At 39.3% G+C, this 26,156-nt stretch overlaps 2 protein-coding genes across 3 annotated transcripts in view; one reads left to right on the top strand and one right to left on the bottom strand.

Moving 5' to 3' along the window:
• The window catches only part of acap2b (ArfGAP with coiled-coil, ankyrin repeat and PH domains 2b), a 56,549-nt gene extending 49,645 nt beyond the window's left edge, over nucleotides 1-6,904 (top strand). For both annotated transcript variants that reach the window (XM_073475997.1, XM_073475996.1), the window contains one exon: nucleotides 4,337-6,904. In XM_073475997.1, the coding sequence (XP_073332098.1) occupies nucleotides 4,337-4,440 (104 nt within the window). In that variant the 3' untranslated portion in view covers nucleotides 4,441-6,904. The remainder of the gene's footprint in view (nucleotides 1-4,336) is intronic.
• Nucleotides 6,905-17,713: 10,809 nt separating this feature from the next.
• Nucleotides 17,714-26,156, bottom strand: part of psmd1 (proteasome 26S subunit, non-ATPase 1) — a 42,121-nt gene continuing 33,678 nt past the window's right edge. The window contains exons 21-25 of the mRNA XM_073476286.1: nucleotides 24,053-24,145; nucleotides 23,620-23,706; nucleotides 21,130-21,309; nucleotides 18,911-19,077; nucleotides 17,714-17,916 (exon numbers count right to left, since the gene is read on the bottom strand). Coding sequence (XP_073332387.1) covers nucleotides 18,931-19,077; nucleotides 21,130-21,309; nucleotides 23,620-23,706; nucleotides 24,053-24,145 — 507 coding nt within the window. The 3' untranslated portion in view covers nucleotides 17,714-17,916; nucleotides 18,911-18,930. The remainder of the gene's footprint in view (nucleotides 17,917-18,910; nucleotides 19,078-21,129; nucleotides 21,310-23,619; nucleotides 23,707-24,052; nucleotides 24,146-26,156) is intronic.

The raw sequence follows: 26,156 nt of genomic DNA, 5'->3' as shown, positions 1-26,156 counted from the left end.
CCAGTTTGGGGGACATTTGGTCCACTTGGTTGAGGTTGAGTGAACTGAGCCAAACTCTGTCAGTTGTGCTCCTGTGTGCTGCTGTACTGTGAGTGCAACTTCTCTAAACCTCCCAGCTGCACCTTGGTGTGGTGTAACGTCAGGTGCTAGACTGTGTCAATGTGACAGGTTAAAGCCATCGACTCTGGACATAAGTGAAGAGTTTTGTTCCAAAGTGGAACATCCACATTTTAGATTTAGCGACTGTTACTAATATAAAAAATATTGATAGCACAAAATTCAAAGAAAACTGTCACTTTTTACTTACTTATAGTCTTCCTCCCTTTAAGTTTAGATTGTATCACTTTTACTGATTCCCTCTATTTTAGAGGTGTTCAGTAATTTATAGCAGCTAATGAGAAATTAGTTTTTGGGGCTAAAATAGTTGGTAATGTTTCTATGAAGGTTATAATAAACAAATTCAGAAGACATGCATTTATAAGGCTCTATAAAGCTATTTATAAATGTTTAGAATCATGCATGACAACTTAAAACAAGGTGGCTAACTTATTATAAGTTTAGCTTTCATAATACTTTATACCTCTATGCCAAAGTGACAACAGGGTTGTAAGCTCTTTATAATTAAATTGTGGGACATTTAATGATGTATTTTATATTGTAGAACAAAACGTCTAAATATCTTAAGCCTGTGGTAACAACAGACCGTATTTCAGGCATTTAATCGAAAACCAATTCAAAAACCTCATAGTCTTTGAGACGAGGGAAACCGATATGCAAAAATGCAAACTGATTTCTGTATTTTAGGACTACAAACTACACCACTCTATTGTAACTCAGGACTACTTCGACTAGTGTTGTCACTTTGGCATAGAGGTATAAAGCATTGAATGCTACACTTATTATACATTATGTCCACCACTTATAATACTTTATGAGCCTTGTCATATAGTTATGTATGTGCTTATGAAGCATTATAGACATTACCTTCATAGAAAGTTTTACCAAATACTTTGTTTCGTTAGTATTGTGTCTCTGCTACCAGTCACAGTATCTTAGCAAAAAAAAGCAACCCAGTAACTGCCACCAGTATCCAGTGACCTCAAAGTGACGGCAGTTCTCACTATCTGGCAATAATCGTGACTTTTGAATGACATTTTTTATCATCTGACCAGTCTGCTGAGGCATAGTGTGTGTCTTTAAATCACCAGGTTTAATTTTAAATTGACCTTTCAGAAGAAATGTATGCACATTCCTATCAATGGTTATGCAACGACTGTAACTTTTTCCTGCCATTGTATGGTTCCCATTTGAAGTCTTAACCATTTTCAAGGCCTGTTTACTTATTTGAACTGTTTGTTGTCCAAACATATTGCATCTTGCTGTTGTGACATGCCTGGTCAGAAAAAAAGTATATTTTAGAGCAGTTTTCTTTTATAAAGATAGTATACATATTGTACATGTTGTAAATGATGTGCATACATACATTTCTGTATAGTCTGAGAGAAAAAGCAAAGAAGAGTGTGACTCTGGTTGCACAGGGGTGAGTGCCACGAGAGGGGCTCTTTGTTCACATCCTTGCTTTTCTTTTTCTGATTGTGTGGTATTTACTTCTTGTGATGACAATATTGTGTCTTGGTTATTAGTCTGTAAAGTGTGCTCGCTCATTGCCTGTAATAATCACAGGAAATCCTGAATTGTAAAATGATGAAGGCCCTTTAGTGCCATTGCATTGATTGTATCAAATCTTAGTGGGTTTTTACTCAAATATAGACAAACCATGTGAGGATGGATCGTCAAGCGACAAGTGCAATAGAGTAGAAAAATATCCAAGTGTACCCACGTATAGATTTTTATCACCTGCTCGTCCTAGCGTATACTTATCTTAAACATATAGCTATTCAGTAAGAGTGAGGCTACAGAGCTTGTGAATGAATAAACAAAACGTACCCCAGTTTCATCCCACGTCTTCACTCCATCTAGCACCAAAGCACTTTGATTAAATGCTCATTTCTTCTAACTCACGTTAATCGAGCCCCGTTGTTCTACCCCCTGGTGCTGGCAGAGCAATAAGTGAGGTTTTGAATGGCTGACTAGTGTGGAGATGTGCTCAGTTGTTAGAATAAGGATTGCTGATTATGTTGTGATTGTGTTCACAGGTAAATGACGTTCTTAAGTCCTGTAGAGTAGATGCTGAGGGTTCTTAGATTGTAGGGAAAAGGGACTCATGCATTTATGTGTGTTGACCACAGGAGGGAGGAAATGTCGTCCATTTCTTCTAGAAGATTAAAGTATCTTCTACTGAGGGCTAGATGTACCGCTTTAGTTAGCCAGACTGTTATTATCCTGAATGCTGCTTTTTTTTAAATAAGTGGAATATCCTCTGTGGTGATTTTTCACTTTTTAAAAGTAAGTCAGGAAAGTATTGGACCTGAATGACAAAGAATGACATTTTTTTTTCAGTTAGCATGTGCAGTGGTTGTTGATTAGGAATGGAACAGAAGCTATTCCTGGCTTTCTGTTGCCTTAAAGGTCAACAGCAGGCAGACTAACACTGATCATGAGAGGAACAGAAAGACGAAAGTGTAGAGTCTGACATACGAGCTTCCGTTTGTTTGGTCTTTGATACCAAACAGCCTCTTCATCAGCGCCTCCAATCAGCTGATGAACGATGGCACTGATGAAGGATATTCAGGGGTAATGAATGTGAGGGAGAGCTCACCTCATCAATCCTCCCGGCCACTTTTTATTAAAATCACAGCTCCCTTGATTCAAGTGTGTCTACCTGATTGAGTGTGTAGAAGCGCAGAGCGGTTCTTCTCAGTCTGTGATTTTATTTGTGAGCATTTTAAACATGGATTTCATGATATCTAGGGTGAACTATCTTTATATTTTAAAAGAAAATGATCATTCTTTTCATATTTTTTATAAACAACCCAGTCTTTAATCCATATTTGCTTCCTGTAGTCTTCTTAAAATGTAATAAAAACCTGAAAATGAAAGATTTAAACTACAGATTGAGAACCGTTGCTCTGCTGTACGAGGAGGCTCTCTCTGTTCTTTATTGCTCTCATCCTCTTCTCCCTGTAAATTCACTCTCTGTTCTGTATTGTGCTTTTTTTCTCACTCTCCTCCCCAGAGTTTGTGCCTTTCTTCTGTTCTCTTTTTTTTTTTGTTTCTTTGGGGTGCTGAGGCCAACACAACTGTATTTTTGTACATAAACTCCTGCACTTTAAACACAATACAGTTGTTAACAAAACTTAATCTCTGTGGGCTGGTCTTTTCTTTCCGAGTCGATCTCCAGTTGCTAACGAAAGGCTTTCTGGCTGTCTTTCAAACATTCGCCTTTTTTTGCTTCCTCTGTTCTTTCCCATCTTTTCTGCCTCTCTGCGTTGTTCTGTTTCATATTTCGAGCCACGCTGACGCTCTTACAGGTATGGCTGCCTTTTTCTTTTTCATTCTTGTTGTGATGATGCTATCGCTGTCAGCTGCTGTACACCTGCATGATGAGGCATTAATGATTCTTTACATTATTCTGTATGTGACACAGTTAAGTCTTCATGACTTGAGAAATATTTTATTTCACAATATTCTATTTAACTTATTAGCAGCCGGTCAATGTGGCAAAAACAGGCAAAACACTAAATCCTCATGAACTGTTGAAGGGGAAAATATAAAGAGTTTATTTTAGAGCTGCAACAATTAGTCGATTAATTGCCAACTATTTTGATAATTGATTGATCCTCTGACAGTAAATGAAGAGTCTTTGCATTTTGGATTGTTGGTTGGACAAAAGAAGCAATTTGAGGATGTCACTTTTTGCTAAATTTTTAGCTGTTTCAGTTATTTAATTAATTGTAATTGTAATTAATTAATTTGTTCAGAGAGATCCTTAAAGGGATTTTACCACCAAAGCTACTTCACAGCTTCCTGTCCAGTTCTGCCTGACAAATGCAAACCGCTCTATTTTCTTGTTTTAAACGTCAGACCTTTCCAACAAAAGTCATACTTGTATGTTATTAAATTATACTTTGTCTCCCTCTGTGCAGAAAACCTTGTGTAATGCTCCTGTGCCACACCGGGAGATAAACTTTGAGTTATTTTTGCACTGCTCTGAGACATAGTTACTGTTGTTAAGTTGGCTTAAATAATAGAGCACTGTTCTCTATCTCAGTGGTTCCCAATCTTTTTATAGCACCTTTAAAATGAAGTAGTACCTAGTTGTGCACTTTTTTCACAATCAGATTGTTTATTAAGAATAATCTTTACAGGTCTTGAAATGTAAAAGTATTCATTTTATCTTTGTTGTTGATGTCTTGTGTCCTTGTTCCTCTTGCAGGAGATGAAACCTACCAGGACATTTTCCAGGATTTCACCCACATGGCTTCCAACGACCCGGACAAGCTGAACCGATACCAGCAGTACGATCCGCAAAAACCCTGACAAAACAGGAACGCCGTCCACTAGCACCAAGAGACTCGACCCATGAGCGGCAAAACAGTGTCTGGAAAGACATTGTCCAGTTTCCCTCAAACATCATCGAGCATCGATGCCGGTTAGTGCTGCCACAGCTGGACTCACGTCACTATATCTGACGTGGCCGAAGCTCCCTTTCATCACATTTTTTTCATTAGACTTGTCAGTTGAAGGGGAACTTTTGTGAAAGGCAAACCTCTTTTTAAACTGTGCTTCCCAGTAGGACCTATTACATTAAGTGAATGGTACAGTGTTAAGTCCTAAAAAAAAAAATCAATTTATAGTTGAACTCGGTCTGAATGTAGAGTCACTTATTTTGACCAAGTTGAATTTTTTGTGTCACACTTCCTGGCAAAAGAAAATTTCTTTCTTTCTTTTTTAAACAGGTAAGTGCCTGACAAACTGTTAAATACTCCATTTCAATTTTTAAGTGCTTCCTTTTTTCAATAGGACTCTTGATGAGCATAGGCAAACGCTACAGGATCTTTTTTGTATCAAAGTTCTGCTTTAGTGAACTCTCAGCAGTGTATACACGGCAATATGCTTTTACTTATTTGCACAAATCCCTTTGTCTTAAATCGCCACTGATGTTTACCAGTTTTGATGGTAAGACTTTGACGTGTTAAACAATGTACAGTGATTATAGAAGTCAGCATGTTATTGATGCATCTGAAATGTTAAATAGATAGTAGTTTTTGTGATTTTTTTTAAAATGCTAGTTATTTTTGAAAACGTTCCTTTAAATGATTTTAAATTTTCAATTGTTGTTGCCACATCAGTACCTGCAGCACGTGTCAGTGAGGCAATCAGCCCTTCAGTTTTGTGGAATTAAAATAGTTTCAGTCTTGTTAAGATTATTCATTGGTTGATTCAGTCTCATGCTGATATGAGATTTAAAAGTTAAGATATAAAGTTTTAGAGCTTTACATTAGTATGGACCTAAAGAGGATAGAGGCTATTTTATTCCTGTTGATTCTAGAAATACAAATGACACCATTTTTACAGGTTTGTAACAATTTCATGAGAAGTTTCTTGGAAACAAAACTGTGTAGCAGCTTCATTAAACCCAGGTAATTGTTCGTTTAATATTCTTAACTTAAATTTAAAATCCTTAACATTTCAGTCCTGATTGATTTGGTGAAACCGGTGGTTACTATAGTAACAGCAAGTGTGTTTTCATACTACAGAAAATACAAGTTGAGCAGCAACACTGTCGTGAATAGAGACATGTAACTTGTGTATCTATTCACAGCGCAGCCAAACAAACTCAAGTTGTTTTAATGAAAAAGTCGGTCTGTGATCTGTCAGGCTATGATGAAACGATCCGATTTCGTTCTGCAACATGGTGCAAGTAGTTTACAATAACGGGGCGCAGTGGAGTTGGTCATTGAGTCACCTGCAACTCTTCATCTCACCGCTCATTGTGGCTGCTCCTACCTGGCATATTTATTACCGATTCACTGACTAAAAAACAACCGCTGGATGACGTGTATGAATCGTCTCCTGTGAATCTGTTGTTCGTAGATAAGCAATTTGAATGCAGTGCACGACTGGCGGGCCCTGCCACTAACAATGAAAAATACTATACCGATGATCACCGAACGTAGAGCACAAATTGCATCAAAAATGATTTTTATTTCATGAAAATCTTGAGGATTATAACTGTAGTTCTGCCCCTATACGCTGAATTGTATTGATTCCTCTTGACAAACTTGAAGTTTTTGCATGTTCTGCTGACCTGCTGTGCACTTATTGAAAGACTCCGTTATGCAGGCAGATAATTGAAATTAATCAAATGGAAGTGTAGCAATTAAACAGCGTCTCTGTTTCCCTATCAGAGACGCAAATAACAGAACTTTCAAGGAAACTTTCCAGGAAATAATTTTAGAAATTACTGACCTGTAAAATAAAGTGTTACAGAAATACTGCACATACAGATGTTTGGAAATATTATAAAACTGGAAATTCAGTTTTCATTTAATCTGTTGAGTTGTTAAAGAAACATTTTCACTTAAACAATGATCGATCAACATCAGGCGACCTCACTGAAGTAAATTCTACAGTTTTCATGACTTCATGTACTGTATTGTCGGGTCTGTGATTTTTTTTTTTGCCTTAAAACTGTAAAATCTTCACTTCTCTTTAACAGTAACAGTAAGATATGATATGAAGCACAGAGGAAACCTTAAACCAATGAAACATGGGATACAATTCTTGTACATTTTGTACAGATGCTTTTGAACTCTGCAGAGAAGTGAAGTATAAAGTTAGTGGTACTTGAATCATTAAATAAGCTTTTGTATATGCTGTTCTTTGTATCCTTTGGTAATTTTAGCCCATTTTATATTGCCTGTCTGTATACCAGTATACATGTACTGTATATTCTACCTGTAATATGTAAGAACTTCAATACATATGGTCTGAGGAGTCATCACTGAATGTTGATTCTTTTTTTGTTGATGATGTTGACTCATCTCGAGGTTTAATTTCAACCACTTTGCATCATTTAGCTCATTTCTTGTCTTTCTTTCAGTCAGTTTGCTTTGAAATATTCATTAAAATCCTGTATTTATATTTTAGCTTCTGTAAGGCTATTTAAAATGATATCCAAGAGGGAGTAAAGAAAATAAAAGCTTTAATACACACAGTAGCTACAAGTAATTGAAGGCAAAAAGACAAGTTTCTTCTGTTTTCAAAAAGGTCATAAAAGAGTCTCACATCCTCTTTGAGACAGAGCGTTTCCTCTTTAGCACAAATGAGATTTTCAAGGCATACCATTGTACTCTTTATTCACAGAATTACAGATTAAGCTTATTAAGTTTTGCTTTTTATAAACAAGTTAATTTACCAATTTCAGGCATTGATGTTGTGTGATGTAAAAATACTTTCTTGGCTTCAACCTCTCTGTTTTTGTTGCTCATAATGTACCATTTGCCTTTGTAAATTATACTGAATGAGGGCTACGAAAGACCAGTGTTATCAAAAGTACCCAAAACTCACACTTACTTACTAAAAGTTAAGATATTGTGTTGAAATATTACATTGGTAAAAGTGAAAGTCACCCGTAGAAATAAGTATATGATATTAAATGTACTTAAGTATGAAAAGACATTTTGGGACAATAAATGTACTGGGTCGAAAGATTACTGACATGGCCGATTATCGGATCCGATATTCAGATTTTTTTATGATTATTAGAATCAGTTTTTTCAAAATCATTTCACAGATTAAATTAATTTATTTAAAAATCCACTTTTTTGACTCTGTTGCAACATGTAACGCTTAAAATTGACACACTGAACACTGAAATCTTGATTTTTCAAATATGGTTTAATGACTTAGAAACACACGATTTTGATTCCAGTTGCACATTTGTCATAAAACTGTATCTGAAAAGTAAAAGTAAAAAGAATTAGATTTTCGGAGGGACAACTTTTTAAAAACTGTGATTTTATTTATTCATACACACATCATACATAATTTGTCTTCACTATCAAGGCTTTTCACTGAATGTCTTTTTTTACTACTTTACTTAGTGCTACATTTCTGGCCGTTACTGAGTTGTTGAACTAAGCAGAAACGTCAGTGTTATCTGATTGTCCAGCAGGGGGAGGGCTGCTCTCAGACTTTCATATTTGGAGGGCAAATTCTTGATCTTTCCAGCCTGAAAATGCAGCGGGGACCCTGAATGGCAACTATGTCTGTGTTTCGTCAAGGTTGTTTGATTCATTCACTTTGTTTTCTCCACGAAGTTAGTTATAAATCTCACCGTTATCCTTTCATGAGCCTTCAAAAATCTGTTTATAGTTTATGGAAGTTTATCATTTTTAATCACTCTCAAATAAACTTACAAAGGTCTAATGGTAAACACCAACTGAGACTTTAGACCTGTGATTATTCCTAAACTGGGATGGAAACTATTCTAGGTTTCATTCATGATCACATAATACTTCTGTGCCGTTCTTGATACACATCTGTAGATATATTATCCAGTCCCATTCCACCTTTTAATAATTACAGCGTGTTTACTCCCACTGCTGTTTAAATGAGAGACATGCAGGCCAGTAGTGCCCACCACTTCACATGAATTATAGTCGCCTGTGTGTGTGTGTGTACAGGAGGCCAACGCGTGTGTTTAGTCTGCCTCAAACTAATGTTCCTGAAAACGCATCGCATTCTCAACAACGATAACACGATCATAACTCATCTGGATACTACCGGACACGTTAAATACACAAAACACCTTCTGAAGCAGCGAGAAGAGTGTCTGTTTCTTTTTCCCACATCACACCTAAAAAAAAATGTTGTGTGAACTGTGATGTGACAAAAATCACATCACAGTGAACCAGGGTGACACGAAATAGCCCAAAGACCGGAGTGTTTGGAAAGGCGCAGTGAACTGTTAACAGATGTTCGACTCTGTTACCATGGTCGCCATTTTGAAACTTGAATTTACTGGCAGCAGGAAGACTCAGCAGTCTTCTCCCCAGTACATACTGTCAAGTTCTGAAGATAAATCCATTATCACATGAAAACAAAAGATTGTTCCCTCTTATTCCTTAAAGCTCAACATTAGATCAGCAGTGCCATGCCACCATGCATACATGGCATCTTTTTTTTTTTTTGAACTTTATTTTTATTAAAGAGAAACACAAACATTCCTTGACAACATCACAAATTATGTATGACAGTGCTAAAGACAAGAAAAAAAAAAAAAGAAAACAAAAAACCTTTTGGGCCCAGAAAGCTTAATAATACACATGAATGAAAAATAATAAATACATAAATAAATAAATAAGTGGACAGTTAAGACATTCCAGCATACTGTGGGGTTCCCCTCAGTTAGAGAGGTATCTTGCTATAGGTAGCCACCTCCTCACAAAAACATCAGACCTTAATTGTAATTTAGCAGTTAAAGCCTCCATTCCATACACCTCCCTCAGCTTCTGTTTCCACTGTGCCACTGTAGGTGGCTGTGGATTCATCCATTTTATTGTCACCATTTTCCTAGCAGTCATCAAGAGTATATGTAACAAGTGCTTTTGGTCTCTAGTGTACATGCCTTCAGGAGTTAGATCGAAAAGAAACTGACTTGGGATAAATGGTATATTAATTCCCAGAACTGTATCTATCTCGTTCTTTACCCCCTTCCAAAAAGGAAGCATCACTGGGCAGTCCCAAAATATGTGTGAGTGGTCGCCAACCACTCCACACCCTCTCCAACAGTATATTGCAGCTGGGTTATCTACAAATTTAGAAACCACGGAAGGCACCTTAAAGAACCTTGTCTTCGTCTTCCAATCAAACTCCTTCCACATGTTACTATTGATACCTTTATGACATCCAATGCACATTGTTTCCCACTCCCCATCCTCAATTATAATATTTAACTCCAGCTCCCATTTGTTTTTAATATAAAAAGTATTGTCTGGTATATCTAGTAACAAATTTCTGTATATATGGGAAACATGTTTTTTATTGGGTAGTTGATGTTTAATTAATACATGGCATCTTAACAAGTGTAGAAACTGATTTAAGCTGAATATATCAGATCAAGGAGAAGGCCTCCCCATTATTAATGACAAAAATTCATAAAAAGTTCATGTGGTTTGCTCTGAAACTCCTAAAAACCCACCCCACAAAGCAGTTCGTGGCCTTTTCTTGTTTTTTTCTTTTTCCATTCTTTGGTAAATTTTTTGTTCCACTCCTTGAAATCTTTTCTCATGAGTAATTATCTTGTTATCTCGTGATAATGACTTAAAGAAAGTTCATTTTCTCGAGATCTCGAAACTTATCTCGGGGAAACATTTTATATTCTGTGATAAAGACAAATAACCAGTGATCTCGAGAAAACAAATGAAATTCAACTTGTTATCACAGGAAAACCAGACGATGGACTACAGGAGCCCTGTCCAGTCATGTTTTTGAACATAAAAAAAAAACCATACAGCTCGTCCAGCGCAATCCAAGTCTCCAGAAGCCACAAAATCCCGTATTGATTTGAAAAGACGTTATTTACACCTTCAACGCTCGGTCAAGGTTGTGCGTCCACTTCAGACGGGGTGCATGCTAATGCACTTAGCTCAGCAGCTACAGTGAAGATTTGGCTTAAAAATTTTAATTGTAGGAATGTGAAAAAAGATTTAACCTGATGCATTTTTGCTTCACAAGATACTTAATCCATCTTTATATGTCAGTTAATAAAAAAGTTTTAAAGGCCACCTGGTGCGTGTCGGTCCGTCTGTGCTCGTCTCATGGGCTTTGCTCTGTGAATCGGCCACCAGGCCTTTTCCAGGAAGCCTGCGGTCTGCCTGCCTGTGGAGAAATGAAGGGCCGCCGCTGGAGACGTTTCCCTCCATAAAATCACCATGTGAACAAACGCACAAGAGGGCCAAGCCCCATTAATGCCGCTCAGACTGCCATGGACCAAACTAGAGAACATACTCATGTTAACAAGTCACTGAGTCCAGCAGTGACTGAAGTCACCGCCAGTCGGATGAGATCACTTCACTGACTTCCAGAGCAAAATCCAGCTCTAAATCTTCTTGAATTAAGTGACAACGTTTGATTGGCTTCTCTTCAACATATACTCAACTACAGTAAGAAGAAAATGTTAATAGTAAGCATTGTGTGTATAGTGTTTGAGTATGAAGTATGAAAGAATATGATATTTAATGTACTTCAGTAGGAGAAAAAAAGTAATTTTCTGGCAATAAGTGTACAATATTTGACTCTAAAATGTAGTAGGTAAGGTAGTAAGGTAGAAGTACCTCAAAACTGTACCTAAGTACAGTGCTTGAGTAAATGTACTTAGTTACATTCCATCACTGCCATCAACCAAATATTTACTTTTGCCCACCATGTTTCTGCACAGGTGACGTCAAAGTCGGTCCACTGTAAGTCGAACTTTCTGAGTCAGGAACTCATTTTTCTGATTATTCTGAAGCCACATGAATGCACCTCAAGTACAATATTTGAGTAAAAGCACTTAGTTACTTTCTGTCCACAGTAGAGCAAGATCAACACATCAGCCTGAAGCAGTTCATCAACAGATATGGCTGAGTCAGAACGTCAAGCTTCATCAAAGTTTCTGAGAAAACTTTGTGTTTCTAAGAAAAACCGTCATCCTGGTGAGAACACAGCTGCATTTAAGCATTCATGCTACACAGCACGGCCTCGGCCTCCACATCTTCAGCCATGAGTGCTAATATTTACTCCACCCGTGTTCACACTGAAGAGTGCAGTTCAGGTTTCATATTTTGGAGCAGCCTTGTGCTGAGAATCCAAACAGCTCTGCCCATAGTCTAACTGCTAGTGATGTCTGGACAGACGGCATGAATAGGCGCTGTGTTGAGAGCACGTTTTCATACCGCAATATCCTCCACCGCACTCAGACGGACATGGAGGGGGAAAAGGTGGAGGTGTTGGACTACGTGTTGTACCATGCACCACCTTCACCTGGATGCAGATCTTCGTTCTCCTGAACTCAGGCTTGTTTAGTTTGTCTCCAGCCTGCTTCCCAGAATGGGCAGACCCAGAATCTGGCTGCCTCCAGATTTTTTTTTTCTTCCTTTTTGTGGAGATTTCTTTTCAGAGGTTCCCCAGAGAGCCGTGCTCCACGCCGCAGTGAGCTGTCAACCGTGAGCCTTTTCCAACAGGTCTCCCCAGCTGTGGAGGTCTGGTGTCCAGCTGTGCAGAGGACGGAAACCTGCTCTCAGCCAGCTGCAGGGAACTGAAGGAGCACACTGCTCCTCTTATCCAAAGAGTTTTTCGAACAGTGCTTAAAGGTCAGACAAATGACCTTCGTAACCAGAAGCATGATGGTTAAATTTCCCAGAACAGCTGGGAACACATGGAAGAGTAAATTACCGGAACTCTTCACTAAACAACTTCTGTTATGAGTTATTTGAGCAAAGCATCTTAAATATGAGTCTGCTGATGTTGTAGACGTATCTTACTGTCAGCAGATTCCACTAAAAGACCAAAACTAACAATGAATTGTTCCGACAGGTGTTGTCTGTGTATCCAAAGCCCGACAAAGCTTATTTATTTGTGTCAGAGATTTATTGTTTTCAAAAAACTATTAAAAACACATCAAGCCAGCAAGCGAGCAGATCAGCGAGGTTTAAAAGATCCTGTCCAGAGACGTTTGAAAAAGAGTCACGACATTTTCTCTCACATTGTTCCCCCTCGTTCAAAAATCCAATATGAATATGCAGATATGTTGTCTTACGCACTGGACGCTTCAAGTTTCCACATCACTCTTGCATGAAGTGCAGAGCTTTAAGCTGAGGACAGAGAAACTTTCCACTTCAGTAGATGAAAACAAACTCTGCACATACAAGTGAGGTAACAATGAGAAAAACATATTTTTGAGTGGAGGGGAACATTTTGGGGGGGAAAAGGCATTCAGTCAAGATAACTAATAAATTGAAAAATAAATCTGTATCATTTGGTCATTAAATCTGCTTTTCAGAAACGGATATTAAAAAATGAAAATTGAGTGGTTATTTTGTTTTTGTTTGCTCAAGCAACTCATCTGCTAATCGACTGATCGTTCAGTGACCTGTGCAGAAGCAGTCTCTTTGCTGGAGGGAGGATCATCTTAAAATCCAACAGCAGTGATTCGTATCTTTTTGGACTCAAAAGAGCTCATAACAAGTGAACTTGTGGCATATGAACACTGACTAAAAAAGGAAAAAGTAAACACAATACAAAAAACATTAAATGTGTGTACAAAAGTCAGCTGGGATTATTATCACAGGATGTTTATATTAACTCTGCTCTTCAAAGTCTGCTGCTTCCTTGAAGGAGGTCTCTGGCCTGTCAGCGACACAGATAGACGGATAATTTTAAGTCCCGCTGAGGCCAAAATCCACAACATCTTCAGTTTTTTCAGGTTGAACCTCCATCCAGAGGAGACAGAACAGCCTGCCCGCTCCAGAGCTCTATCATGGACCAAAGGCACATCACTCGCTGTCCTCGAGTCCAGCCAAAACCTCTCTGAGATCTCAGCCTGGTCTGCGGGCCACACATTCCCTGACCTGACCAACGAGCTCTCTGGTGGGTCTGCTTGTTTGCTTTAACAGCGCTGCTGACCCGCCATCCTTTCATCAACACCGTCACCACCATCGCTGCATCCACAGACGGTGACTACATGCTCCGTCTGCTCGCACAAACCTTCGCCCTCCTCTTCTCTTGATGTTGGGTTTGTCAGTTTACTGACAGACATTAGTCGCTGCTGGTTGGCCGCCTGCCTCCATCTCCTGTCCACAGCTTGGCCTGCATGACTGGACGCAGCCAAGGATCCTTTTGCCTTGTATGGTGCTTCACAGTTGTTCTCATTAGGGAATTTAGAGCTGCAACCTTTCCTTCACACTTCCTTAAAAAGCACAAGTCCGAGCTCAGAGGTAGAGGTTGGGGTTAGGGTGCCATCTGGAAAACATGAAAAATTGCCTTTTAACAGGTCTATGGTGGAGCCAGGACAGCAAACAGACATGGTTTTGTTGAGCAGTAGCTGGCCCCCCCCTTTGTAGTGATGTAGTAGCAGTGTGTAGTAGACAGTGGTATCACCAAAGTCTTTAGGAATCATCCTTTGGGCACCATGGATATATGTGCCTAATTAAGGATGAATCCTTCCAATCCTTGTTGAGACATTTCAGTTTGTGGCCAGAACAACCTACTGACATCGTCAAAAGCAGAGCCGGGAGGGCAAACTCTGAACGAGAGCTCGCCTGGGACACTAAAACATCCAGGACGGCCATGTCAAATGTAGAAGTACAGTATGGAAGAAAGCTGTAAATGTTTGGCTGTAAGAAAAGCAGAACTGACTCATATCACGTGTAAGTTTACCCGGCAGAGGAACAAGAGGTACAGTATGAGGACGAAGTCTACTCCATCGCAGAAATATGTGAGTATGACTGTTGTGGCCGTGTACAGTGGCAGATTTTCCACACACACACACACACACACACACTGGCAAATCTGCATCTCATCTCACCCGAGCTTCACCGGGACGTACGGGAAGAGAGGCTGCAGCAGACCTCGTCCCATCTCAGCTGGAAGAGATCATGGAAACAAGGAGATGTGGATCAGAGCGAGGAGGAGGGGGGAGGTTATACAGTGACTAAACATCCCCTCCTGTGGGGACTACATGGTGTTACCACATCTAGAGGAATGTGATCCTATAATAGAAAAGTCATCCCTCAGCTGTGGACTCACAGGCCTCTATATTTAGGATGCGTCCGATCAGACGAGGACCCGAACGGAGCACGTCGATTGTGCATCAGTCAAACAGCAGATGGTGCTTCTTTCACCTCGCTGGATCACACGCTGAGTGATAATGATGATGGATGTGGTTGTTAAGGTCAAAGTCAGACAGCCAGCAGAGAGGAGTGTGTGTGTTCAGCATCACAGTTTCGTTCCTGGTGATGAGGAAAGATTGGGAAAGACTGCGGAGTCGATAAAGTCAGTCCGTGACCAAGTATGTGGGAATGTGCAGGGAGGAGTTGATTAGACTGAACGTCTGGCCAACATGTACATACTCTGGTTCAGTGATGGGAGCAAATCACCTCTGACGTCCACCTACTTCACAGCAGGGGTGTTTTTCCGCCGGTCTTACGCATTAAAAAAAATCAAACGAGGGGCGTTCCAACGCACTTCATGCAGAAAACAACTGCCTGTGTTATCGTTTACTGGACGCTTCCCAAACCAATTTTCCACATGAAGCTTCATTTACAAAATATAAACTTGATCTTAGGCTGAGGACCAGAAACCACCAGAAAGACACAGTTACAGTCTTCGAGCCTTTTACAAGGTGGGTTTCTTGGTTAATAATCTGATTGCTTCCAGGGCGTCCTGGTGGCTCAGTTGGTGGAGTGTGCATCCCATGTGCAGAGGCCTTGTCCTCACTGCAGCGGCCCAGGGTTCGAGTCTGACCTGTGGCCCCTTGCTGTGTGTCATCTCCCCCCTCTCCCATGCTGTTTCCTGTCATCTATCTAAGCTAATAATAATAAATAATAATAATCTGATGGCTTCACTTTCTATGAAACAAAATTAATTGAATTTAATGAATAAAATTATTACAGGATCACAGTGCGGAAGCTCATTTATGCCAGTGTGATGAATGAAGATCCTGTAAGATACTATTATGTGCAATTTTCTTGAAATGACTCCAAGTAATGACTTATGTAAATTGAAATAACGAATTACTTTGTCAGATTAATGACTTAATGTCTCAAAATAATGTTAAACTCTGACTTTGGCCTATCATCACAAAGTCATGTTTTCTATCATTGTTTCGAGAAAGTTTCTAATAATTTTGAGATACGAAGTCATGTTGAGAAAGAATCATTTTCAGAATAGAAGTCATTCTTTTGAGCAGGTGTCTCATTATGACTTACAAGTCCCCCCATCAGATGGCAGAAATGTGCTTCCATAGTATCACACAAGAGTGTAAAAAATAAGAAGAGTCTTGATAATGTACAGTACAATGGTGCATTTAATGTATCATGACTATACTGCGGTCACTAACCCGAAGAATTTACCAGACTGTCTAGAGGCCTTTAGCAAACATCACCAAATGATTTTGACATTAATTAAAATAAAACAGTGATCTCTACGTACCTAAACAAGCACAAAGACAGATTTAATACAAAACTCTACAGGACATTCTACAACATATCAGAAACATGTTATTTTCTCTTTGTGATAAACTAATCTGATGCAAGAATCCACATTTTATCCTTTAAAAGATAAAGACTTAAGAGAAACCCTTCTAGCAGTTGCCTTACAAAGATGCTTCAGATTAAAGCCCTCCCTGGATGTTTCCTGTGAGCCTGTTTGGTAAATTCATCCCCTCTTGGTCGGTTATCGCTAAACACCCACAGCTGTTTAATGAAATGTGATGTTGATACCAGTTCAGTGCACTGCCGGTGCCTCATCCAGATGTTTGGATCTGGATCATTGTCCCCAGGAGCTTCAGCCTCTCTCCTTCTCTCCCTGGTCCGTACTCTTCACTTATGTTTTAAAATCGAGTTAAATCTGTGTTTTTTTGCATTTATTTTGATTTTGTGCAGATCTGTACACCCAATATTGATTGCATGTCTGTCCATCCTGGGAGAGCAGCTGCTCCTTTGTTGAACAGAGGTTTCTTTGTTCTTCCATCGGTTAAACAAGGTTTTTAGGGGAGTTTTTCCTTGTCTCAATCAAGAGTCTAAGGTCAGGGGGTGTTTGCTGTACAGATTGAAAAGCCCCTTGAAGCAACTTGTGATTTGTGATTCTGGGCTATATTAATAAAATTGACTTGACACTGTATCAAGACTTTTCTTGAGTAACTGGTGTATTACAACTGATCTGCTGACAAAAAACCAAAATCCTGGATTACGTGTATGTATCGTTTCCAGCGACTCTCTTGTGTGTAGGTATGAAATTTGAATCCAGTGTGTGAATGGCGGACCCCGCCACCAACAGTAAAAACTACTGTATGAACAGATAAATACAGAATGTAAAAGCATTTGGTGACTATTGCTCAAACATGCAGAGCATAAATGGCTCAAAATTGAGTTTGATTACTTTTCATATATAATAAATCATACTTGACACATTTCACGTTTGCATGCTCAGCTGAGGAATAATTTGCGACTTCTATTTCTTAATCCCAGTCAGAAACTATGAGTCAATAGCTTCAGGTGACACCATGTGATTTCTGTGGATGTTTGCTTTGATGTGATGTTTCAGTCATCATCATCAACATGGTGTAGTTAATGACTGCAGCTCTTGTTCCACACTTCTCCAAATGTGCCAAACATCTAATTTTCCCTGCATGGTGGGTTTTAAAAGATGGAAGGGTTTCACTGCTAACTAATGTCTTGGTTGTAAATAAAAGTTTAGGCATGACCATCTTTTTGGAATCTGCAAATGTTCAGTTCAAACAAAGCCAAAGCAAATGCGAAAAGGAAGAAAATAGCACTCAGCCAGTGGAGCTCAATTAAAAAGGCCACAAACAAACAATTAACTTTTTTTTAGTTTTCCTGACGCTTGATCTTCAAGACATCCAGAGTTATTTTCCCTCCTCACTGCCACCCAGAGATGGTTCGCAAATATATAGTAGACTCAGCTCACTGTACAGAGACAAATTGCTGAGAATGTAAACCAGTCTAAATGTATGGGATTAGAGATATTCCCTCTCCCCATGGCTGCTGAAATACCCACTCAAATAAACACACACACTCTCCCAGTGTCCAATATACATTGTTTTTATTGTACGGACAGAAAATTATACAATTTGAGAATGTAAAACGTTCCCCGTCTGGCCAATAAGGAGCCAGAGCAGGAAAAGAAACGTGTAAAAGAGGAAGTGGAGCGGGTTGGTGGATGGAAAGATGGATGCACAGAGGGGGGAGACGCTGGAACAACATGCTGGGAACTCACTTCTCCTGCCACCTGGAGAGAGAGGAAAAAAACAACATCAGTTAGAGGCGATTTACTTAATTTGAATAATATCATGTCCTAGCTTGAAAAGGAGGAACTAAAAACATCAACTGACTCACAATATCAGCTGCCAAAACCAAATGATCTAGCGAGCTATGACATGTTGAGATCTCTGCAGCAAAAAAAAAAGAAAGGATCCACTTATATCATTACACTATATTTCTAAAAACTATTTAAAAGGGTTGTCATGAAGTACATGAACATGTTCTTCTCCGAGTATCAAACCTGTGACCTTACATAACGACTTGGTCACTCTAAACACTTGGCTGCCGTGCTGACTGCTGGCACACACACCTCGGCCATGAAGTCAGCCTGACAATGATCTCTGCGGTGTTTAATCTGTCACACAGCACTTGAACCTCATAAAGGGATGACATAGTATGAACAGAGGCCCTAATTTGGTCATTGACACCTCATCGGTCTCATCACACGCAACAGCGAGGCTTCTACATGGGAGGCAGCCACTCCAACACAAACACAGCGAGCAGCCAGGAATCATTAGGCATCCCGAATTGTTTGGCGAGTGCAGTGAGAACGTTTGCCCTCTGAGATGGCAGCGATGTTTACATTCCTCAGTGTCAGTGACGGGTGAAACTGGGCTAGGCTGGGAAACAACAGCATAGACCGGTATTGTGTGTTATCACATAATGGTCATTTCCAATGAAAACCTGAGCTATGTGGGAGTGTGTTAAGAGGAAAGAAACGGTGTTATGCGTAATCTTCACTAGACTTTCAGACTGCAAGCTGTAACAGGACCGCACTTCTGTTTAATCTGGTGTGAAACTAAAGCCGTTCTGGCCTCCGTCTCTAAAAGTCCTACATCTAAGTTGAAACTTTCAAACCTACCAGAAGGAAATGATAAATAAATTGGAAAAAAAAGGCAGGTTCAGCGCTCCAAACCCATTTAAGATGCAACAAGTCTCGGGAATGTTTTCTGTGGACGTACCTTTTCTGTGAGGGCGCTTTCTACTCGTCGATGTACTCGAAGGGCTCGGGGGGCTCTGGTTCCTGCTCTTCTTCCTCAATTTTTGGGCCGTGAGCTGAGACGGGCTCCACCAGTTCCTCCTCTTCCTCGCTGGTGTCCTTCATGATGATGATCCCGCCTGTGTGGAGCTGGTGACAGACACAAATCAGGCTCAGTGTCGAGACTTGCTGATATTCAACAGATATTTAAGTGTCCTTGCTCAAAATCAAGAGAACAAGCTGCTCTGTGTTTGTTTACACATCACTCTTCACTGTTGACATGGAGCCATAACGGTTGTATAACAGCTGGAAAGAAACTGAACTCAGCAGTTACAGAGTGCTACAGTCTAGCTGAAGCAGAAAGCGAGCAATGCAGCACGCTCAAAGGTTAAGTGAGGATATTTGTCACCACTGTAAGAATTTCCTCTTTAAGTACTTTAATCCTACTGGAACCAACAAACTTTGTGTAATAATAGTCAGGGCCAGATTAACCCTCTAGGGGCAAAAATTAACTGTGATGACCCTCCACTAACCGTGACATTCTGCCATCATTTAGTAATTATTCTGCTCCAACTCGTTTAGGATAATTTAAAAGGTATTAAAATTTTAGGGTACAGTACGGACAAAACTTTTTATTATGCCTTTTTAATTACAGTTTGTAATGTGCTTTAAGTGGTGCGTGCAGTATTACCATTAACACCACATGGTGAACCTGAAGCCGTCAGTGCCCTTGAGAATCTAATGGAGCTTTTCCACACATGTGCTGGCTCGGCACAGGGCTACCTGCATGAAGGTGTGTCTTTAACTAATGACCCAATAGTCTTGAGTCGAAGACATTTAAAACCAACGGGCTGATATATGGCTGTGACTAGTGTGACGGTAAATAGTCGCAGTCTTATCGAAGAATAGCTGCTAAGAAAGCTTTGCTATAAATTTACAATTAATTCTTCCCGTTTTTTATTATTTTTTTTATCATGAAGCAGCAAAATCAGGAAAAGTTTTCACCAGCAGTAAGTTTAGACCACTCTGGTGCAGCTAAAAGTGATCATGATTTAACAGTAAAATAAAGCCGATACTTGAACTTAAAAACAGATACAAAAAGACACGGGCAGAGACACGAGTTAAGTCTCGCAGCACACACTTGTTTGAGGGGGAGAATGGGGTCGTTACTGGTTGGTCACAGTCGAGAAACATCACCGCAGCCCATGCTTGGCAAAACTTGGCACATTTAAACTGGTAATGGAAACTCAAAATCAGCACTGCATAGTTTGACGTGCTGCGAAAGTGCAAGTAGAAAAGCCCCAGAAGTCTGAGGGTTGTAGGGATGGGCCTGCAGAAAGGTATTTTAAATCCTTAGGCGCTGGGAGATTATGTCAAGCTAAGACACAAAATATGTTAAATTCACAATCCACAATATGTAGAAGTGATATAATGATATAACCATATATTTGAGTAAAAAATGTGGACAAATAAGAAATTCCGAGGGAAAAAAATTATTTAGGAGGGTTTAATTATTAATCACAAAAACAAGAGTTTAAATAATCATTGAGTGGAATCATTCAGGTCCGCTGAAAAAGACAGGAAACTTCATATTAAACCACATAATCGTCTTTCAATACAGCTCGCAACACTGACCAGATTTCAAGACAAGTCTGTAAAACCTCTCCACTTCCTAAACTCGTCTTTGAATGTAAAAACAAACCCTTAAAAGGAAAGCAGCATTACAAAACTTGAGACAAGCTAAGACAACATTTTGGCACTTGATACAAGAAGTCGTACTGTGTGACACTCTCAGCTCAGCTTGCTAGACACAAAATCAAACAGTACTTCCTCTTTACAGGACTGGGTGAGTGCTCAATGGGTGAGTGCACGTCGTCCTGCCGTTTACTGTGGAAAACTGTCAACATTTACAGCAGGACTGCAGTCGTCTGGTTTATAGGCCAGAGGAGAGTTTCTGGACTTGGAGATGTTCGACAGAGGCCAAAATCAACCAACAGGCTGCATCCTGATTTCAACGATTTATTTTAAAGTAAAAACTCCTCTATAGATACTTCTACATTGTTAAATATCATTCAAGTCATTTTGGTACGTTCTAGATGTTATTGTGAGTGTAATTGTGGTAATTTGACTTTTTGCTAGGACCTCTGGACACTGGACACATCAAACACACACCGACAGACAGGAGGTGAAGTGTGTGATTACCGGTTTGAAGGGCTGGTAGCGGCAGGTCTCAGGCATGTTGAGGACTTTGAGCTGAGCTGGCATCACTCTAGCCGGATTCTCCAGCAGCTGGAAGTTTGGCTCGGCCTCTTTCTTCTTCTCTTTCTCCTTCTCCTCATCCTTCTTCTCCTTCTCCTTCTCCTTCTCACCCTCCTGGACCTCCTGTGACATAGAAACGGCATTTTCTGCATCAGGACCACTGGGATTACTTTACTTAATACACTTTGATCATTTGTATATATTTGTATCTGTTCTGCTCTCATCTAAGTTTATATTTATTTATTAACTCTCTTATCTCTCTCAAGTATTTAACAATTTATCTTTAAGTGAAAAAACAGACATAAATTCTCCATGTTTTGAACCGACCAAACCCACATCAATCAATTTTTCTCATATTAATCTGGCATTATTTGACAGTTTAGACGAGCCATGAGTAATAAAATTGTGGTTTTCTGTTGTGATTCAGTCCTTTCCTGCTCTGGTGCCCTTGATGGCCAGTGATTTGTTGGGCTATCAGGCGACACTGGAAACCCATAAAAAGACACTGAAGGACAGACCTGCCAAGGAAGCTGGCACTATATAAAAAAAATAAAGAAATAATAAAAAAAATAGTTTTGTATTTCAACACCAAACTAAATCATCTCCTGCAGATGCTCTGAAAGACAGTTTTTTTCCTCTGACCCAGTTTCTAATCTGCGTTTCAACAGGCCTGTTTAGCTTTTTATTAAATGTAATGTTTGCACTTCTACCCAATTCAAATTGAAACAGTATTTAAGGGTTGCAATGAACAACAAAAACAACATTCATTATCGATCATTTAGTCAATATTATAATTTAGTCTGATCATCTGTAATACATCAGATAATATTGAAAAATGCACAAAAACGTTCATAGTGCTGTCCTCAAATTTTGTTCGTGTGTTTGTTTTGTTCAACCAACCTGTACAAAACCCAAATATATATTCAATTTATCCTAAATCTAAGTCAAGAAAAGCAGAAAATCTTCACATTTTAGTTGCTGCAGTCAGGGAATATTTGCGATCCTTATTTAAAATGTTACTTAGAAGATTTTTCAACTATTTTATCTATTTATAATAATTGGAATAATTATCTGTCAATCCACTAACTGACTGATCATATTGCACATAACATACACTGTATTTAACAATACCATGTTCACCTTCGCTGTCATTTCTATTTCCATCATCACTCAACATATTTCAGTGTTTACATGTGTATTTTTATTTTACTTCCAATTATTTCATTTCACCTATTAAATTATCTGGCACAACTGCAAAGATTTAGGGGTTTTGCGTTACTGAAGGATAATTTAGTAAAAATTTAAATATATGTAAAAATAACATTTTTAATGGCTTTGCCGTTTTTACTAGCCTGTTGCAGGACTGCTTTCAGTTTGTCCATATTTGTCGTTGTTAATGTTTTTTCCTTTTCATTGTTTTGTTTGATTCGATGTCACTGTATCTGAGGGTTACTTGTCAATGAACTCTGCGGTATAAATAGAATTTGATTTATTCATTGATTTATTGAGTTCGGACATAAAAAAGACACCACTCTGTTTGCATTTAGCTCATCTATTTTGCCTTAAAAGCGAGAAAGTGGTCGAAACCAAAGTCAGCTCCATAAAACTGTCCAGAAAATGACAACCGGTGAATTCTGAACCGTCTGACCTCAGTGTGAGTGGAGACCTCCCCTTCAAATCCCTTCTTTATGAGTTAAACCAAATAAAATCAAAAGCCTGAGATGTGAGTGGGCTGGACATTTCCAAGCTCGTCTCTCAGCACCAGAGCTGAGACGTAACGTGGCAGAATGGATCAAACATCCTGCTAATGCTAGAGAAAATCCCAATGAAAGTTATACTGGCTCTTGACTGACAGAGTCTGTCCATGAACGCTGGGTGTTGGTGAGTGAAAGTGTTAAGACAGACTTTGAGAAAAGAAATAAAGGTAGATATGCGTGTGGGTGCACTGTTCTGCCTCAGACATCCTTTGTTTTAACTTGATTTTTGCAATCAAGAAAAGTCACATGTGGTAAGAAAACAAGGCTCTGGAATGAAATGTTTAAACTAAAAACACCAGGACACAAGCTGTGGCTGCATTGCCATGTGGTCTGCTTCAAAGAAGTACACCACATGGAATATTACTGCATCTCTCCACCTTCAAAGCAGTTCACGAGTCCACACATGAAATGTATATTTGAAAAGGTTGTTTCCAAATAAATTGCGAGGATGAAAAAGTCAATTGAATCCAATTTAGGCAAAACACCAGATGTAAAAGGCTTAATTTAGGGCAGATCTTTCTGTCTAAGTAGATAAAACTTCAAACTATAATTCTAAAATTTGCAATTTAAAAATGTTCTTGAGGGTCCGGAATACTTTTAAAGTGGAAGGAGTGAGAGCAAGGCTATTAGTAATAAAGCAGTAGAGGGTTTTCGAGGGCTGAGCATTTCCACTCACCACTTCCATCTTCTCCTCCTCCTTTTCTTTCTTTTCCTTCTCCTTCTTCTTGGCTTTGGCTGTGATGGAGAGAACAGCGGTGGAAACCTGACATGCAGAGAGAGAGTACAGACATTTCCACAATGTAAGATAATACCAATACACATTCAGACCTTCTACAAACCAGTCAACCACAACATAAACGGTGCTGGGTCTCTTCATTACATTCTCTAAAAGCATCTAGGATTGTGAAATGAAGCAACTGTGAGAAATAGGCCAGAGATGCTAGAATAATAAATACAATGGGCAAGAAAATGGCGAGTCTGACAGCGAGGGTTCAATATTATTCACAAATCAATATGAAGCGAGGTCAGCTTTCCTCAACTCATCATTTTAGAGAAGGGAAAGCAAAACAAGCTGATGTGTTGTGGCGCCTCGGTTCATCAGTTCTCACCTTCTCCTTCTCTTTCTCTTTGGGAACCTCCAGAGCTGGTGGGTAGGCGAAGGTGGAGGGCTTGCAGTTGGAACGGTACTGCACCTTAGGCATCTGAAGAGGAAGACAGAAGAAGAGCTGGTGTAAGCTGGTGTTAGTAACATCACTTTGTTGTTGATGTTAGCTATCCTAGGCAGTCCAACACTTTTTACAAATTTTCATGTCAAAAGCTGTCGAGACATTTCACTTTAGACCAGACGTTTTAAGTTCACAGAAGATAAAGTCTTCTTACCTGATAAATCTCCTGGGGCTTTTGGTTTTAAGTGAAATATCTCGACTAACGCGAAGGCTCATTTATGCTCAACGTTAGATACACATACAGACAGAGCCTTCTGTCTGTACACTGGGTTCATTTCGTCTCTATTTCTGGACGCTATTTGAGCGCTTATGGATACAGACCAACGGAGCAGTACCTCCGGGAGAGTGAGACACGACCACAGGGAAAGTTTTAAAAAATGGCAGAACTTTTTGAGAAGAGGTCATGCGAGTTGGTGACAAAATTTCAGATGCTACGGTTACTTTGCCTAGGCACAGAGTTACTACAGAACAGTTGGGATGGCAATTAAATGTGAGTCGGATGGTGGCAAAGGAAAAGTCGAGGTCCGTGCGAGACCGATTTGACTCTGAGCGGCGATCTTATTGCTTAACATCCATGCCAATGTGAAGGACGCATGAAAGTGATGGTTATGTCGTTTGAAGCGGATGTATCCATTTCTGTATACAAGAAAGTATAAATGAGTCTTGAGACAGTGACTATTACACCTGCTAAATGTCAGCATGTTAACTAGGGCCGTTATTCACTTTCTATTAATACGCTAATTATTTCCTTTTGGGAAATAAAACGTCAGAAAATTGTCTGAACAACATTTCAGACCTCATAGTTTACTCTCACATAAGACAAAAAAAGCAACAAATCTTGGGCCCAAGTATAGCCTCAAAGAGCTGCTAGTATGACTCTTAGTCTTGTGTAAAATCAATCAGTATTTGTGCTAGAAACAATTCATCTTTTATTTATGCGTTTAAGGTTTTCTCCCTGACCTAATTTTTGAAGGGACAGCTTTAATGATGACAGAGCTAATGATCCGTGTTGTTTAGAGACAATCATGAAAATCAACCTCTTGCTCCATTGAGTTGAGATTGTTTGGTAAATTGTTTCTAATATCAAGACTGACTTTGAAACATGTTATTTAATGTTGACATTAACTGAGAGCTGAAGTACCGCTCCCTCCCCTAGATGTGTTTCCCTAACATTTGAAACTTGTCCAGTTTCCTAATTTGAAAAGACGAAGAATTACAATTTTATCAGTCAGTAAAGTAGTAAACGCTAATTTATCTCAGCTTATGCACAGAAAACTCATGAAAGTGTTTCAGCCTTACAGAAAGACTGATGTATAGACCTGATTAAACTAATGAATTATAGGCGCTAGAACACAGTTAGACTTCATCTTTTCATTACAGAAGAATAGATTCAAACTGAATAATGAACTAAAGTGAAATGTGAATTGAGGATAAGCACAAGTTTGACAGACAGCAGCGTGAGGGAAAATGTCACATCAAAACCTTCTCTAAAATCTGGCAGCTTAATACCGTCTCAAATGTCAATATTTCAACAGTGATTTGCTGATTTTAGATTCTACTGGTTGTCAAGTATTGCATCTGAGTTAGTTTCAATTTCTGTAAATTGCTTCTCACCAAAACACATTATGTGTATCCTTGAGCTCTAAAAGACATGTTGACTGCATTGCATTCTCAGTAAAACATTTGCAAAGCTGAATTTTTTTAACAGTACTTTAAATCCTGCATTATTAACTTGCTAGTTGTCGTCTTCTTCTACCCTGTCTGTGCTGCTGCAGTGCTTATTTTCTTGGTGCTTTACAACCACCTGTAGATCACTGGAAAAGTGTGAAACAACTGGCAGGGCTGTGTATTGTGTCAACTGCTGGTACATGAGCATGTGCACCCTCATGCACCAGAAAAACAAAACGGGGAGCCTCTCAAAGAAAAACAGCTCCATGGGGAACCTTTGATGACTCTTGTTTTACAGTGATTGAGAGAAAAGTGTTAC

This window comes from Pagrus major, chromosome 11 (genome assembly GCF_040436345.1).
Source record: "Pagrus major chromosome 11, Pma_NU_1.0".
NCBI lineage: Eukaryota > Metazoa > Chordata > Actinopteri > Spariformes > Sparidae > Pagrus > Pagrus major.
Note: the sequence above shows the minus strand (reverse complement) of the source record. Positions and strands in the feature narration are given on the sequence as shown.